At 60.0% G+C, this 16,712-nt stretch overlaps 1 protein-coding gene across 1 annotated transcript; it reads left to right on the forward strand.

The window, feature by feature from the left end:
* Window positions 1-3,168: 3,168 nt before the first annotated feature.
* Window positions 3,169-13,867, forward strand: EMX1 (empty spiracles homeobox 1). The gene is made up of 3 exons (XM_059470952.1): window positions 3,169-3,529; window positions 5,254-5,438; window positions 13,235-13,867. The coding sequence occupies exons 1-3, from the start codon at window positions 3,169-3,171 to the stop codon at window positions 13,400-13,402; spliced, it is 714 nt and encodes a 237-aa protein (XP_059326935.1). The 3' UTR covers window positions 13,403-13,867.
* The last annotated feature ends 2,845 nt before the right edge of the window (window positions 13,868-16,712 follow it).

Below are 16,712 nucleotides of genomic sequence, written 5' to 3' on the forward strand. Positions count from 1 at the left end.
GTGCAGCCGCTCCTGCCCGGCCCCCGCGGGCCCTCGGCTGCGCTCGCACGGCCGGCGGCTCTTTCGTTAGAAAGGAAAATGGATTTTTCCCCTTCCCGGAGCCGTTCCCGGCCGGAATCCAGCGGGGAGGATCCATCCCGGTTCCCCTCTCCGGGCATTCCGCGGATAAAGTTTTCCTCTCCAGCCAGGGGCATCTCCAGCCCGAGCAAGATCCCGGCTCGGCGGCTCCGGGTTCATTCCCGAAGGGATAAAAATCCTGCTTGAGCTCTCCTGGAGCTGGGAGCAGGCCTGGGAGCAGAGGGGAAAAAGAAATTTAAAGATAAATTTGGGGTTCTTGGTCGGTTCCAGCGTAGCAGCTCCGCGGTTCCCTTCGGAGCATCCGAGCCTCGCCTGGACACTGAGCCGGGGCTGAAAACCACCGGGGCGAGATGGGGAAAGCCCAAAATCAGGTGAAGGGTTTGTAAATTCCCTAGAGGGGCATTCACCCCAAAGCGGAGCCGGACAATGCTCGGCTGCGGCCGGGGAGCCCGGTGGAGCTGCGGGCACCGGGGATCCCGCGGGGAGCAGCCGCAGCCCGGCCGCCGTTCCCGCTTGTCTCCCTCGGAAGATGCTGAAATGAGGGAGATCCGCACGAAACGAAATCCCGGCCCCGCGCCGCGCTCCGGGGCCGCGGATCCCGCAGCGCCCGCTCCTCACCCGCGGCTGCCGCAGGGCAGGGCCGGAGTGGCCGCGTCCCCCCCCCCGGCCCCCGGGGGCAGCGAAAAGGTCGAGAGGGAAAAAAAAATAAAAGGAAAGAAAAACAGAAATTCAATTGAATTCAGTTGGATTAAATTGATTTAAATGAAATTCCACAAACGGTCCGGAGCCGGGCAGTTTCCGCGGCTGAGCCGAGCTGTCCCCGTGTCCCCTTCTTCTTCCCCTTCCCGACCCCATCCCTTCCCCTTCCTCCCCATCCCTTCCCTTCCCCTTCTTCCCATCCCTTCCCTTCCCTTCCCATCCCCGTCCCCCCGCGGCTCCGCTCCCGCTGCCCTCTCCGCCAGCTCTCTCACCCAACTCCTCTTCCTTATTTCCACTTTTCCTATTAAAAAAAAAAGGAAATATATATTTTAAAATCTATTTATAAAATATTTCGAATGTCGATTATTTTTTTCCTCTCTCTTTCTTGCGGAAACGAAAATAAAAATAAAAAAAAACCGCTTTGCCGACGCTCTCGCTCCATTTTTAGGTTTTCAGGTCTCTGGGATTTCGCGGAATTTTGCTTTTCCTGCCCCCATCCTTCTCCCCGCAGCCTCTTGCGGGAGCGAGTCCGCGCAGCGCCCGCGGGCGCGCAGCAGCGCTCTGCTCTCCGCGGGGGGAAGGATCCCGCGCGGAGCATTTCGATCCAGCCAAGTGGAAAATAGACTTTCAACCCCCTTTGTGCGGGAGGGGAGGGCTGGCCCCCGCCTCCGCGGCCCGACCAAACTCCGAGCAGAGCCAAACTGCGGAGTGAACTCGGGACCGGCCCGCGCAGGGGCTGCGCGCCCGCGCATCCCCCGCGCCGGGCAAAACGGCCAAAATTGCCACTTTTGGGAGATTTGGTTGTTTGTTTTTTCCCCCCATCCCTGGAGCAGGATCGGAGCGGTGGGAAGAGGTTTCGGCCGGGGGAAGGGGGACACGCGGAGGGGAGCGGAGCTTGCGCGGGGTGGGAGAGGAGGGGGAAGCTTCACCTGTGCTGCCCCCGCGGGCCGGGATCCGCTCCGCCGCTGAGGGCAGGGCTGGTTCATTCATTTAAATAGAAAAAAAAAAAAAAAAAAAAAAGACAAAAAAAAAGGAAAAAAGAAAACCAAAAGAAGAAGAAAAAATGAGGAATTTTAAAGGATTTTTAAATTTTCTTTTTTTTTTTTTTTTTAATACGGAGGTAACCCCCCCGCCCAGCCCCGCGCAGCCGGAGCCCTTTTGCCACAAGTTCGCGGCGCGCCGGCGGGAGCGGCTCCAGTCCAGTTTTTCGGGCGCTCTCTGCGTCCTTTTGCCTCCTCTGCCTCCCCTTCCTGCCCCATCTCCCCGTGTCCTCCGCTGCCTCTCCTTGTCGTCCCCTGCCCGTCCGTACCTCCCGTGCCTCCCCCGGCCTCCCCTGACTCTTCCTGGCTGCCCTTGTCCTCCCCCGGCCTCCTCTTGCTTCCCTTTGCTTCCCCTGCCTGTCCTTACCTTCCTCTGCCTCCTCTTCCTCCCACTGCCCGTCCTGTCCGTCCCTGCTCTCCCCATCCTACCCCGACCCATCCCTACCTTGATCTGCTCTTCCATCCCATCTCTACTTTCCCCGCTCTTCCATCCCGGCCCTGCCTCCTCTGGCTTCCCCATCCCGGCCCTTCACTTCCATCCCATCCCGGCCCTGCTTTCCCATCCCATCCCTACATTCTCTGCCCTCCCCATCGCACTCCTGCAATCCCTGCTCTCCCTATCTCGGCCCTGCTCTCTCATCCCATCCCATTCCTGCATTCCTTGCTCTCCCATCCATCCCGGCCCATCCCGGCCCTGTTCTTCCATCCCATTCCTGCAATCCCTGCCCTCCCCATCCCGTCTCTGCACTCTGCATCCCATCCCTGCATTCTCCATCCAGGCCCTTCTCTCCCATCCCATTCCATCCCCGCAATCCTTGCTCTCCTATCCCGGCCCTGCTCTCCAATCCCATTCCTACAATTCGCGCTCTCCCCATCCCGGCCCTGCTCTCCTATCCCGGCCCTGCTCTCCCATCCCATCCCATCCCATCCCATCCCATCCCATCCCATCCCATCCCATCCCATCCCATCCCATCCCATCCCATCCCATCCCATCCCATCCCATCCCATCCCATCCCATCCCATCCCCGCAATCCCTGCCCTCCCCATCCCGGCCCTGCCTCCGCGGGCCTCCCCTCCCGGCGGGGGCTCAGGTGCGGCCGCCCCCGTGGTCCCGCAGGTCCCGCCCGCCGCCGGAGCGGCCGCGCGGGGCTCGGGGCTGCGTGGGCGCCCGCGGGTGGGCGGCGGGGCGGGGGCGGAGGGAGGGAGGGAGGGGTGCGGGCCGCGGGCCCGCGTGTGTGTGCCGTGCCCAGGGGGAGGTTTCTTGCACACGCACACACACACACACCGCACACACGCGCGCACCCGCAGGACCGGCCCCGCTCCGGCCCCCCCCCCGCTCCCGGCTCACACCATGTTCCAGCCGTCCGCGAAGCGCTGCTTCACCATCGAGTCCCTGGTGGGCAAGGACACCCCCCTGGGCCCCGAGGACCCCCCGCGCCCCGCCGCCCTCGCCTACCCCGGCCCCGCCGCTGCCGCCGACGCCGCCGCCTTCGCCCCCGGCTTCCAGGGAGCCGCCGGCCGGGCCCTGTACGGCAGCGCCGAGCTCGTCTTCCCCGAGGCCGTGGGGCACCCGGCGCTGCCCGTCGGGCCCCCCCAGCTGGGGGGCTCGGCCCTGCCGCACCCGCACCCCTTCTTCGGGCCGCAGCACCGCGACCCGCTCAACTTTTACCCCTGGGTGCTGCGGAACCGCTTCTTCGGCCACCGCTTCCAAGGTGAGCGGGGGCCGCGGGGGGCGCGGGCCGGGCGCTGCCGGGGCCCCGGGGCTGCTCGGGGGGCCCGACTGCACCGCAGGACCTGTTGCTGCCGTGCCCGCACGCACGGCCGGGGCCCCCGGGCGCTCCGTACCGGGGCCGGTGCCTCCGAGCCCCCGGATCCTCCGAACTCCCGGTTCCTCCGAACGCCCGGCTCCTCCGAAAGCCCGGTGCTTCCGTGCACCCAGTGTCTCCGAACACTCGGTGCCTCTGCACTCCCGGTGCCTCTTCATACCCGGTGCTTCCGAGCGCTCGCAGTCTCGGCACCCCCGGTGTCTCCGCACCCCCGGTGCTGGTGCCTTTCACGGCCCCGCACAGTGCCGGCCGAGCATCGCGGAGCTCCGGGGCACGGGACCGGCGCCGCCGCCTCCGTGCGCAGCCGAGCCGGGAATTTGGTTTTCTCCTTCCCGGGAACGAAGGGAAGGATTTCGGTGCGGTGGATCTCGGCTGCGCAGAGAGATGTTTGTTTGGTTCTGTAGATTTTCCCTCGATTCCTTTTCTTCTCTTTATTTCTTTCTTCTCTTTCTTTTTCTCACTTTCTTGTTTGGCTTCTTTCGTTCTTTCTTCCCTTCGTTCATTCTTTCTTTCTCTTAATTTTCCGATTCTGCCTCTATTTCTTTTATCTTTATTTTCTTTCTCTCCGTTCCTTTCTAACCTCTTTCTATTCCTTTTCCTTTCTGTTGCTGCGTCCTTTTCTTTCCTCTTTTTTCTCATGTTTTTTCTTTCTCTTTATTTTTTCCTTTTCTTTTTTCTTTTTCCCCTCTCTCTTTTTGCCTCTCCGTTTCCCCTGCACGCCGTCCCCTCTGTCCCGCCGCGGTGCCGGGGGGTCCCGCAGCCCGGATTAGTTTTATCTGCTCGGCACCAACCCCTCGCTGCTCCCCGGGGCTCCGCCGGGGATCGCGGCCGCTGCCGGCGGCGCCCGGGGGCTCCGGCCCGGCCCCCTCGGCTCCGGGAGCGGCTCCGGGTCCCCCCCCGGCCCCGAGCCCGGCCCGCCGCTCTCCCGAGCCGCCCCTCTCTCCTGCCTTCTCCCTCCGCCTTTAATTTTCTCTTTCTTCCCTCGTTTTCGTTTCTTTCTACCTTGTTTCGCTCGCTTGCTTTACAGATTTCCTTCTCTCGCTCGTTATTCTTTGCTTCTTTGCTTCTTTGCTTCTTTTTCTTTTTTTTTTCTTTCCCACTTCTTGTCTCTTGCTTTCTTTCTCCTTTCACTTTCTTTTCCTTCTGTTTTCCTTTCTCTTTCTTCTCCTCTTTTAAAAATTGCTTTCCCACTTTTCTCCTCTCTTTCCGTGTCCCCTTCCCTTTTTCTTTCTTCCCTCCACTTTTTTTTCTTCCTTAGTTTTCCTTCTCTATTTTTTCCTGTCACTTTCTCAGTTTTCCTCCTATTTTATAATTTCTTTTTCTCTCTGTCTCAGCTTTTTCTCTGCCTCCACCTTCTCTTCCTCTCTTTTCCCTTCCTGCTGCTCTCCCCGTCCATCCCTTCTCTTTATTTCTTTCTTTTTCTCCCTGCCCTCCCTTTGGCGCCGTGTCCAACCCCACCGTGGGGCTGAGAGCATTCAGAACGTAGCACAAAACCAGCAATTTCAGGGTGGGGAAATCTCCCAAAAATTCCCCTTTTTGTGCCCTTGCCGAGTCCCAGGGCCGGGCAGGGACCCCGAGGGGGCCGCGCTGAGCTCTGTGTGTGCCCGCAGGGAGCGAGGTGTCCCAGGAGAGCCTCCTGCTGCACGGCCCCTTCGCCCGCAAGCCCAAGCGCATCCGCACGGCCTTTTCCCCGTCGCAGCTGCTGCGCCTGGAGAGAGCCTTCGAGAAGAACCACTACGTGGTGGGAGCCGAGCGCAAGCAGCTGGCCAGCAGCCTCAGCCTCTCCGAGACACAGGTACTGCCACCCGCCTGTCCCTCCGTGTCCCTCCTGGCTGTCCCATCGTGTCCCACCCTGTCCCAGCAGCGGCCCCAGACCCGCACATCGCTCCCATATGAAACCCCAGCTGGCACTCCGCAGGACCCCCAGAGCCTGCAGGAGTTCTGGGGCTCCTCGGGGTGGGTTTGGGGTTTTGTGACTCAGCTTTTGGTGCTCCAGGAGCTGCGGCAGGTTTGGGGTTGGGGATGTGGCTCTGGTGTTGTCCCGCTCTCCGGAGCGCTTTTGTGGTGTTGTTCCTTGCTGGTTTGGGGTGTTTTCCCTGGGAGCAATTTAAGGGTTCAAAAATCCATCAAAAATCAAAAATCTAGGAAAGGAGCAGCAGGCTGAAGGCTTCCCTGGAGACTGGAAAACCGTGGCTGAGCCGAACAGCTCCGGGTCTGTGCACCAGCACCCAGGATTCAGGATGGGTGTGAGATGGTGCTGCCGCAGGGCGCTGGTGTTGGATGATAGTTTATGGGATGAGAACAGACATTTCACAGGAATTTAGATGTAAGGAGATCCAGGAGAAACATGAGGATGAAAGGAAAAGTGTACAGAGCTGGGGGAAAATGCAGGAGCTGGGGCTGAGCATCTGAGTGTCCGAGCGTGGTGTCCCGGTGAGCGGCTGTTCCCAAACGCTCCAGGGGAAGGAGTTTTATTTCACAGGAAGGGAGAAAGTTTTCCCCAAATTCTGGTGAGGTGGTTGGGCCTGTGTGCTGAATTAATTGAAATTTTAAGCTTAAATTTAGTTGGGAAATAAAGCTGGAGCCGTGGGTGTTCCCAGTACCCGCCTGGCTCATCCTTGCCCAGGCTCTGCCAAACAAAACCTCCAGACGCGTCCCTGGGAGCAGGAACTTCCTGGGAGGAAAATGTCACCGGCACGGGGTCGGAGGAAAGGAGCAGCTGTGGGTGTCGGGAAGCAGGGACTGAGCCCCCCAAAATCCCCAGGGTGTTTGGATCCTGAGGGTGAAGCTGCCCCAGCTCACGGCTCGCGGGGCTCAGCGCTGACAGCGGCTCAGGGCCCTTCCCGCTGCTGCCGTCACCTTTCTGGGTAGAATGGGGAAAAAAGGGAGAAAAAGGACAAAACCCAAAGGTCAAAGAACAGCCAGGAACTTGTCGGGGTGGAAAGGGCAGCTGTGGGATGCCCCAGGGGCAGCTTGGCCATTCCCTGGCCTTTCCCAGCGCTGCCTGGAGCCTGAATGCAGTAATGCCATTTCCAGGGGAAGCGCAGCAGCGGCATCCAGCCCAAATCCCAGGGAGCTTTCAGGGTGCAAAGAGGCCACGGAGATGTTTGAAATTTTCATTTTTGGGTGCTGCAGGGTGTTCGGTTGTGTGGTGTTTCCGTGATTTTGGGAAGCTGATGCTGCTGGCAGGGAATGAGCACGGGGAGGCAGCGGCGGGGCCCGGAAAGGCTCCACGGATCCATCCGGGAACAGCACCCGGCTGTAGGGATTCAGCCTGCAGGGAAACGTTTTTCCTTTCTGTTATATAGCTTTGGAAATTATTTTTTTTTTTAATCTGTTTTAATTACCTGGTGGGAAATAATTTCAGAGCGCCAAGGGTTTGGGGACAGACGGGTATTGGGATTGGAGAAGTGGGACAGCCAGGGGCTGGTGGCTGTGTCAAACCCAGGATATTATTACTATTATTATTACCATTATTATAATTATTACTAATTAAATATTCAGTGATAAATCCTGCATGGAATCAAACTCCCATGGAAAACCAGCCTGCTTTACCCATGACACCCATCCTGGTGTGACACTGGTGTGTTTTCACCTGGGGCCCCACATCTGAACCCACAGTTTGGGGGGTTTTACCATTTTTTCACGGATTTAACAATTCCCAGAAGGGCTGCAGCTCATGGCTGTGCCTGGCCCTATTTCTCAGCTGCTTTTCCCCTGGAAAATGGAATTTTCCCCCCTGGCTATGCCAGCTCCGGGTCCCCAGGCAGGGAGCAGCACCTGGAGCAGCCCCGGGCAGGTGAGGAGTGTTCAGGTCCTGCCCAGCACCAGGAAATGCCGTGGGATATGGGCTGGGGATGGTGCAGGTGTTTAACCCCTTCCCAGCCGCTCTCCTGCTGAGGAGCTGCGTTAATTCAGGGTGAGATTGGAACGACAGGCCCAGAACAGCAAAATCAAAGGGGCCGGGGGAGCAAAACGCAGCTCAGGGCCCTGAGGGAAACCCAAAAGTGGGATCGGGGTGGAGAAGGTGCAGGGAGGGCTCCAAAGGGCATCTGGGATGGTCTGAGCAAGGGGAGCCCTCAGGGGGGTTTGGGTGTGATGGGGTCACAGGAGTGTGACACAGGTGACATTGAGCCAGGCGTGTGGGGGGGTCTGGGCAGGGTGGGGACACCGGGATCAGCAGAGATCCTGGGCATTGGGATCAGTGGGGATGCTGGGCACTGGGATCAGCAGGGATCCTGGGCATTGGGATCAGCAGGGATCCTGGGCACTGGGGGTGCTCTGGGATCAGTGGGGATCATGGGCACCAGGATCAGCAGGGATTTCAGGTTCTGTGGTGTAACTCGAATCATTGGGGATCCCAGGCTCTGACATGCTCTGGGATCAGCAGGGATCCTGGGTACTGTGCTGTCACTGGGATCAGCAGGGTCCCCATGCCCCATGGGTTCTTTGGGATCAGCAGGGTCCCCATTCCCTGACAGGCTCTGGGATCAGCAGGGCCCCCATGCCCTGTGAGTATTCTGGGATCAGCAGGGATCCTGGGCACTGTGGGATCAGCAAGGCCCCCATGCCCTGAGAGGCTCTGGGATCAGCAGGGCCCCCATGCCCTGTGAGTATTCTGGGATCAGCAGGGCTCCCATGCCCTGTGGGTTCTATGGGATCAGCAGGGATCCCGGGCACTGTGCTGGCACTGGGATCAGCAGGGTCCCCATGCCCTGTGGGTTCTTTAGGATCAGCAGGGTCCCCATTCCCTGACAGGCTCTGGGATCAGCAGGGCCCCCATGCCCTGTGGTGCCCAGGGCTGTGCCAGGCTGGGATCTGGGATGTGTGCTGGCAATGGGACGAGCTGGGGGCACCGTGCTGTGTCCTGCTGGGTTGGGCATGGCTTCACTGGTGGCACCAGGTCTGTTCCCCTGCCTTGGGAGCAGCCTGGGCTGGGAAGGCACTTGCCTGGGTTCCTCTGGCACGATGGAGCCCAGAATTCCCAGCAGAGCAGCTCCAACCTGGCAGCTCATGGGGTAAACCCCACTCGGGGTCTCCAATCTGCATTCCCTAAATGCAGGCCTCTCCCTGGCTGCTGCAGAGGGGAGCTTGGGGTGGTTGTGGAGCCACTGTGTGTCCCACTGTCCCCTCACAGCTTTGGGGTGACTGTGGACTCCCTGGGTATCCCCTCCTGCTTTTGGGGTGATTATGGAGTTCCCAAATATCCCAGTGTCCTCTCACAGTTTTGGGGTGATTATGGAATCCCTGGATATGCCCTCCTGGTTTTGGGGTGACTATGGAATCCCTGGATATCCTGCTGTCCCCTCCTGGTTTTTGGGGTGATTTTGGAGCCCCTGGATGTCGTGCTGTCCCCTCCTGGAACTGTCCCTGCAGAGATGGAGCAGCCCTGGCCGGGGGCTCGGTGCTGGCTGTAATTAATAATTAATAATTAACGGAGCGAATGCCAGGGAATCACAGGAGGAGAAAGATGCCCAGATAGAGCTGCAGAGCGAGGCCCAGGGCTGGCAGTGGCCCCTGCCCTGAGAGTTGGCCCCAAAAACAAACCTGAGAAGTTTTGGGGTTTTTTATGGGGAAAGTCCCCGCAGGAACAGGCAGAGGTGCGGCAATGGCACTGGGGCGGTGGCACTTTGGGTGACAACCTGGCACAGGCGGTGTCACCCTCTGACAGTGGGGCTGCTCCTTCCTGTCCCCATCCAGGGCCACCCTCACCCTTTGTGTCACTGCCAGGGGAAGCTCCTCAGGGATTTTAACTGTCCCCAAGTGGGGATGGTAATGTCACCTTGGGGCTAGAGCTGATTCCCCCAGGTGCCATCAGATGTCCCGGTGGCCGTGGTGGCCCTCAGGGCAGGGCACAGCTGGGAATGTGGAGGGAAAAAGGGACGGGAGTCAGGCTTAGGGACAGGACAGGGATGCAGGGATGCAGGAGACACCTCGGGGACTGTCACTGTCCCTGTCCCTGTCCCTGTCCCTGTCCTTGTCCCTGTCCCATCCCTGTCCTTGTCCCACCCCTGTCCCATCCCTGTCCCTGTACCACAGCAGGGTCTCGGGGCGGGAGGTGACCCCGGGGGACAGAGCCAGCCCCGGGAGTGGCGGTGCCGGGACCTGGCACAAACACCCGGCATGAGAAGGGGGGTTAATTTGGGAAGGGATAAAACAGAGAAGGGTTAATTTGGGAAGGGATCAAACCCCGGGCTCGGGGATTTAGAGCGATTCCTCCGGAGCTCGGGGCCAGCTCATCCCACGGGGAGCTCCCGCAATTCTCCCGCCGTGGCTGCGGCCTTTGGAGCGAGGGACGCGGCCCGGGAGCTCCTCCAGCCCGGGAACACCCCCGCTCCCAGCCGGGAATCCCGGGGAGCCCGCAGGAACCGGGCCGGGCCGGGCCGGGCCGAGCCGGGCAGAGCCGCTCCCCCGCCCCGCTCGGGCACAGATTTAACTGCTCGGGCAGATTTAATGATTTAATCGCTTTGTGCCTCGGTTCCCCTTCCACAATTCAGGGATAAGGCGACTTCTCCGCTCCCGGAGCTTTAATTAAAGTTTGCAAAGTGCTCCGCGGCGCCTGGATGGAAGGCGCCAGCCCGGCACGGCTCCGGGAATGCCCCGGAGGTAGGAAAGGCAATGGATTGTGTCCCCGGATTGTGTCCCGGGATTGTGTCCCGGGATTGTGTCCCGCCGCCGGGAGGAGCCGTTCCGAGCCGGGACAGCCCAAAGTCAGCGGCTGCTGCTGGGCTGGTGGGGCTCCAGCGAGTGCCGGGCCGGGATGGGAATGATGGGCTGGGATGGGAATGCTGGTCTGGGATAGGAATGATAATCCGGGATGGGAATGCCTGGGATGGGAATGCTGACCCGGGATAGGAATGCTGACCAGGGATAGGAATGCTGATCTGTGATGGGAATGCTGGGATGGGATGAGAATGCTAATCTGAACTGGGAATGGTGGCCCAGGATGGGAATGCTGGTCTGGAATGGGAATACCGGCCCCCGAACTGGGAATGCTGACCCGGGATGGGAATGCCTGGAATGGGAATGCCGGGCTGGGATGGCAATGCCGGGCTGTGCAGGCCCGGGGAGGCTCCGGAGCAGGGAGCGGGGCCGTGGTCGGTGCTGAGGGAAAAGCACCGATGGTCCTGGGATCGGCTGAGCCGGGCCAGCAGCTGCAGGACACGAACGGCTGCGGGAGAAAGCTCAGCCTGAGCCGGGCCGGGCCGGGCCGGGCCGGGCCGGGCTGGGCTGGGCTGGGCCGGCCTGGGCCGGGCTGGGCCGGGCTGGGCTGGGCTGGGCTGGCAGCGGGGGCCAAGCAGCGGCACCTGGTGCTGCGGGCCTGGGAGCCAGGCAGTGTCCGCAGCCCGCCGGGGGCATCCTTGTCCTGCCTGGGTGGAGGTGTGGGGAGGGCCCCTTATCCCACCGGGGGCATCCTGGATCCCACCTGCAGCATCCACATCCTGCACCGCTGCCAGCAGCATCCCCCCCCATCTGCCACCCCTCAGCCCCCGTCCCTGCCTGCAGCACCCAGCACTGCTCCCTGGGGCATCCCCTCTGCTCCCTGCAGCATCCCAGCTGCAGCAGCCCTCACCATCCCAACTGCCACGTCCTGCATCCCACCGGCAGCATCCCATGTCCCATAACCCCGCCTGCAGCATCCCACATCCCATCCCATAACCCTGTTTGCAACATCCTGCAACCCTCACCACTGCCGTCCCCCATCCTGCATCCCATATCCTGCATCCCTGCATCCCTGCCTGTGCCATCCCCATCCCTGCCTGTGCCATCCCCATCCCCATCCCTGCCTGTGCCATCCCCATCCCTGCCTGTGCCATCCCCATCCCTGCTTGTGCCATTCCCAACCCCATCCCTGCCTGTGCCATCCCCATCCCCATCCCCATCCCCATCCCCATCCCCATCCCCATCCCCATTCCTGCCTGTGCCATCCCCATCCCTGCTTGTGCCATTCCCATCCCCATCCCTGCCTGTGCCATCCCCATCCCCATCCCCATCCCCATCCCCATCCCCATCCCCATCCCCATCCCCATCCCCATCCCCATCCCCATCCCTGCCTGTGCCATCCCGCCCCCCTCCATGCCCCCTGTCCCTGTGAGTGCCCCCAGCATCCCAAAGTGACCCTGGCTGTGCTGCCCTGTCCCCAGTCCTGGCCCTGAGCCCAGCCCAGCCCCTGCTGCCAGTGCTGGAGCCAGGACTGTGGGGTGGGTTAGGGTGGGATCCCAGGATGGAGACTCTGCTCAGGCTCCTGGGACAGGGTCTGGCACCAGCAGAGCAGGAAAGGTCTCCTGAAACCTCAGTGTGGTCAATTAATGATGGATAATTGGGATCCTGGTCCTGGCTGGAGATTTGGGGATGGCCTCGAGCATCATCCCAGTGTCACTGGAGCCGTGGCTGCTGTGCCAGTGGCACCTGGCAGCAGTGGTCAATTAATGATGGATAATTGAGATCCTGGTCCTGGCTGGAGGTGTGGGGATGGCCCTGAGCGTCATCCCAGTGTCACTGGAGCCATAGCAGTGGCAGCTGGCAGCAGTGGCAGCTGGAACAGGGCTGGCTTTGGCTGCTTCCCTGTTCTGTGCCAGTCCAGGCCCAGCCCAGCTCGGGCTCTGGGTGCTGTGAGCAGTGTCACCTGTGCTGTGTCTGTGTCAGGCTCTGGGTGCTGTGAGCAGTGTCACCTGTGCTGTGAGCAGTGTCACCTGTGCTGTGCTGAGGTGTCACACTCTGGGTGCTGTGAGCAGTGTCACCTGTGTTGTGAGCCGTGTCACCTGTGCTGTGTCTGAGGTGTCACCAAGTGTCCTTCACACCCCTGTGTTTCTGCAGGGCTGTGAGGTGGCAGCAGCCATATTTGTGCCACATTTGTGCCCCGTGTCCTACCTTGCTGTGGGAAGCTCAGGCATGGTGGGGTGGCTGTGGGAGTGCTCCTGGAGGGACAGGGACAGGGATGGGGATGGGGATAGGGACAGGGATGCGGTCAAGGACAGAGACAGGGATAGGAACAGGGACAAGGATGGGGTTGAGGACAGGGACAGAAATAGGGACAGGGATAAGGATAGGGACAGGGATGGGGATAAAGATAGGGATGAGGATGGGACAAGGACAGGGATAGGGACAAGGACAGGGACAGGTGTAGGGACAGGGACAGGTGTAGGGACAGGGACGGGGACAGGGAAAGGGATAGGGACAGGGATGGGGACAGCGAAGGGGATGGGGACGGGGATAGGAACAGGAACAAGGACAGGGACATGAACAGGGATGGGGATTAGGATAGGGACAGGGACAGGGCCAGGGCCAGGGCCAGGATCAAGGACAGGGACAGGGATGGAGATAGGGATAGGAACAGGATCAGGCCCAGGGCCAGTGTGTCCCCTCCCCAGGGAATCCCGAGCCTCCTCCCTGTGCAGGCCCGGCCGTGTGTAGCCCACAGGCGCTGTGTGTGTGCCGCAGGTGAAGGTGTGGCTCCTGTGGCAGGTGAAGGTGTGGCTCCTGTTGCAGGTGAAGGTGTGGTTCCTGTTGCAGGTGAAGGTGTGGCTCCTGTTGTAGGTGAAGGTGTGGCTCCCGTTGCAGGTGAAGGTGTCGTTGCTGTTCCCGTTGCAGGTGAAGGTGTGGTTCCAGAACAGGCGGACGAAATACAAACGGCAGAAGCTGGAGGAGGAGGGCCCCGACTCGGACCAGAAGAAGAAGGGCTCGCACCACATCAACCGATGGCGCCTGGCCACCAAGCAGTCGAGCGGGGAAGACATCGATGTCACCTCCAACGACTAAGGCGGGGACAGGCTGCAGGTGCGGCCAGCATGGCGAGCAGCCCGCGGCGCGCAGGGGGGACCCCGGCGGCGGCACCCACCGCACTCTAGGGACGCTCTAGGGACACTCTGGGGACACTCTGGGGACACGGCCACGCCGCCGCCGCCGCCCGCGGCCTTTCCCGGGGCCGGGGCCCGCGCCCGTCCCCCCGCCGCCCGGGGCCCCCCTCGGAGGGGCTTTCGGGGCGCTGCCGCCCCGCCGAGCAGGGACAGGAGGCTGCCAGGGCGGCCCCGCAGCGCATCCTCCCCGCGCTGCGCTCCTGAGATGCACCCACCGCCTCCGAGCCGAGGCTCCGTGCTCCAGCCCTCCTCATTCGCCTTTTTATTCTCATTTCCCCACCAGTCCCCCCCTTATTTTCTCATCGTTTGGGTTTTTTATGACGGTTTGTTTTAATTTATTCTCTCTGCCCGTGCCCGTGTGCGTGCGTTCCCTCCCGTAGGTAGCGGCTGTAGTGAGTGTTACTGCGTGGAAATAAAGGAAAATCCTGCTGGAAACTCACCTGGACACCTGCGGGGTGGGGACAGAGCCCCGCCAGGGGTGGGGACAGCGGGGGCCCTGTGGGACGGCAACTGGGGGGCACTGGGAGGAACTGGGGGGCACTGGGAGGTGTTGAGAGGAACTGGAAGTGAGGGGACAAGCGGAGTTTGGTGGCTCCATGGCACTGGGTGAGGACAGGGGTGTCGCCTCGGGGGTCCCAGAGGTGTGACAGGTAGGTGGGGTGTCCCTGTGGGTGTCTCTGGGGGTCCCACAGTGTGACAGGTATGTGGAGTGTCCCCGGGGGATGTCCCTGGGTGTGTCCTCGGGGTTCCCAGAGGTGTGACAGGTATGTGAGCTGTCACCTTGGGGTCCCACAGGTGTGACAGGTACATGGGGTATCCCCGGGGGTGTCCTTGGGGGTGTCCTCGGGGTCCCACAGGTGTCACAGGTATGTGGGGTGTCTCTGGGGGTGTCCTTGGCTGTGTCCCTGGCAGTCCCACAAATGTGACAGGTGTGGGGTGTCCCACGGTGTCCCTGGATGTGTCCCTGAGAGTTCCACAGGTGTGACAACCATATGGGGTGTCCCCGGGGGTGACCCTGAGGGTGTCCCCGGGGTCCCACAGGTGTCGCAGGTATGTGGGGTATCCCTGGGTGTGTCCCTGGGGTCCCACAGGTATGTGGAGTGTCCCTGGGGGTGTCCCTTGAGGTGTCCCTGGGGGTGTCCCCAGGGTCCCACAGGTGTCACAGGTATGTGGGGTGTCCCCTCGGGGTCTCATAGATGTGACAGGTATGTGAGGCGTCCCTGGGGATGTCCCTGGGGGTGTCAATGGGGATCCCACAGGTGTGACAGGTTATGTGGGATGTCCCTGGGTGTCCCTGGGGCTGTCCCCGAGGTCCCACAGGTGTGGCAGGCATGTGGCAGCTCCAGGGATGTCAGCCCCACACCTGCACAGGGATTGGATGTTGGGAGAGCTCCCGAGCTGCTGCAGTTCCCTGTGGATCCCTCAGGAATGTCCCTGCAGGGATGGGACACCCAGGGCTGGCCCCGCCGGGACCCTCCAGACAAGGGAGCTCAGGGGAGAAAGGTCAGGAGTCCCTCCCAGGTTTTCCTGGAATTTGGGGGAAAACACATATAAATATTGAAAAAAAAACCAACCAAACCCAAAAAAAAAAAAAAAAAACAACCAAAAAACCCACCAAATCATATATATATATATATATGAATTATATATATATGTAAAAATAAAATAATAATATATAAAATATAGCACATATACACATATATGCACATGAATAAATCATATGCATACAAATGCATATATAACGTGTATATTGTGTTTGTAATTTATATTTTATATATATTTATTAGTATGCACACCGTATATTTTGTATGCAATATGTATATATAAAATATAGATTGTGCTTTGCGAGGTCTATATTATATATAATAATATCTATTTACATATTTTAAAATATATCAATTGGCTTATATATTTTATTATATGTACTAGATGATAATTATATATATTATGCCTATAATTATACATATTTTTGTTGTCTAGCATTATACAGATTTTGCAATTATTTATGTATAATTATATACAAACACACAAAATCCATCATCCCTGCTCCCTCCCCGCACCCAGGGAAAACCATTCCAAGGAAAATCCCCATCCCCAGCAGTTCTCCCCTGGAGAGCCAGCCCATAATAATCCTGTCCTCAGATGGGACATTTAAATCCTGACATTTATCTGGAATCGCACACGGAGCTGGGAGCACAGCCAGTGTGTGACCTCTTTTATTGTGACAATCCAGGGGTGACACGGGGACTCGCGGGCGCTGGCGACGCAGGGGTTAAAAACAGACGGAGCAGAGGGGGTCCCGAGGTGTTCTGGGGTGCCCTGGGGGTGTCCCAGGGTGTCTCAGTGTCCCAGGATGTCCCAGGAGTGTCCCAGGGTGTCCCAAAAGTGTCCTGGGAGTGTCTCAGGATGTCCCTGGGTATCCCAGAGGTGTCCCTGGGTGTCCCCGGGGTGTCTCAGGGTGTCTGGGATGTGTCCCAGGGGTGTCCCAGGGGTGTCCCGGGATGTCTCAGTGTCCCAGGGTGTCCCAGAGGTGTCCTGGTGGTGTCCCAGGGTATCTCTGGGGTGTCCCAGGAGTGTCCCAGGGGTGTCTCAGGGTGTCTGGGATACATCTAGGGGTGTCCCAGGGGGGTCCCAGGGAGTTTTAAGATGTCCCAAGGTGTTCTTGGGCATTCCAGGGTGTCCCCAGGCTGTTCCCTGGGTGTCCCCGGGGTGTCCTGAGGGTGTCTCAGTGCCCCAGGATGTCCCAGGAGTGTTTCAGGGTGTCCCAAAGGTGTCCTGGGGGTGTGCCAAGGTGCCCCTGAGGTGTCCCAGGGGTGTCCCCAGGGTGTCCCAGGGGTGTCCCTGGGTGTCTCAGGGTGTCTGACATGTGTCCCACAGTGTCCCAGGGGTGTCCCAGGGTGTCTTGGGGGTATCCCAGGATGTCCCAGGGGTGTCCTGGGTGTCCCAAAGATGTCCTGGGGGCGTCTCAGAGTATCCCAAAGGTGTCCTAGGGGTGTCCCTGGGTGTCCAGGGTGCCCACCCCGCTGGAAGACGTGTTGCTGGCAGCTGTCCCCTCACCATTCCCGGGGGATTTGCTGTCAGGGGGTGCTCAGACCCAAGGATGAGATACCAGGTGTGGAATAAGTAATAAAAACCAGTAAAAAGCCCAAAGTGGTGTTTCCTAAAGGGACCTGGGGACACACCCAGAGCTGGGGACAGCCACCAGCACCAGG

This window comes from Ammospiza nelsoni, chromosome 4 (genome assembly GCF_027579445.1).
Source record: "Ammospiza nelsoni isolate bAmmNel1 chromosome 4, bAmmNel1.pri, whole genome shotgun sequence".
Taxonomy (NCBI): Eukaryota; Metazoa; Chordata; class Aves; order Passeriformes; family Passerellidae; genus Ammospiza; species Ammospiza nelsoni.

Bases quoted from the DNA above. Each gene is read 5' to 3' on its own strand.
- EMX1 (XM_059470952.1), top strand. From the start codon at position 3,169: ATGTTCCAGCCGTCCGCGAAGCGCTGCTTCACCATCGAGTCCCTGGTG. The intron at 3,530-5,253 runs GTGAGCGGGGGC...GTGTGCCCGCAG, and splicing joins CTTCGGCCACCGCTTCCAAG to GGAGCGAGGTGTCCCAGGAG. The intron at 5,439-13,234 runs GTACTGCCACCC...TTCCCGTTGCAG, and splicing joins TCAGCCTCTCCGAGACACAG to GTGAAGGTGTGGTTCCAGAA.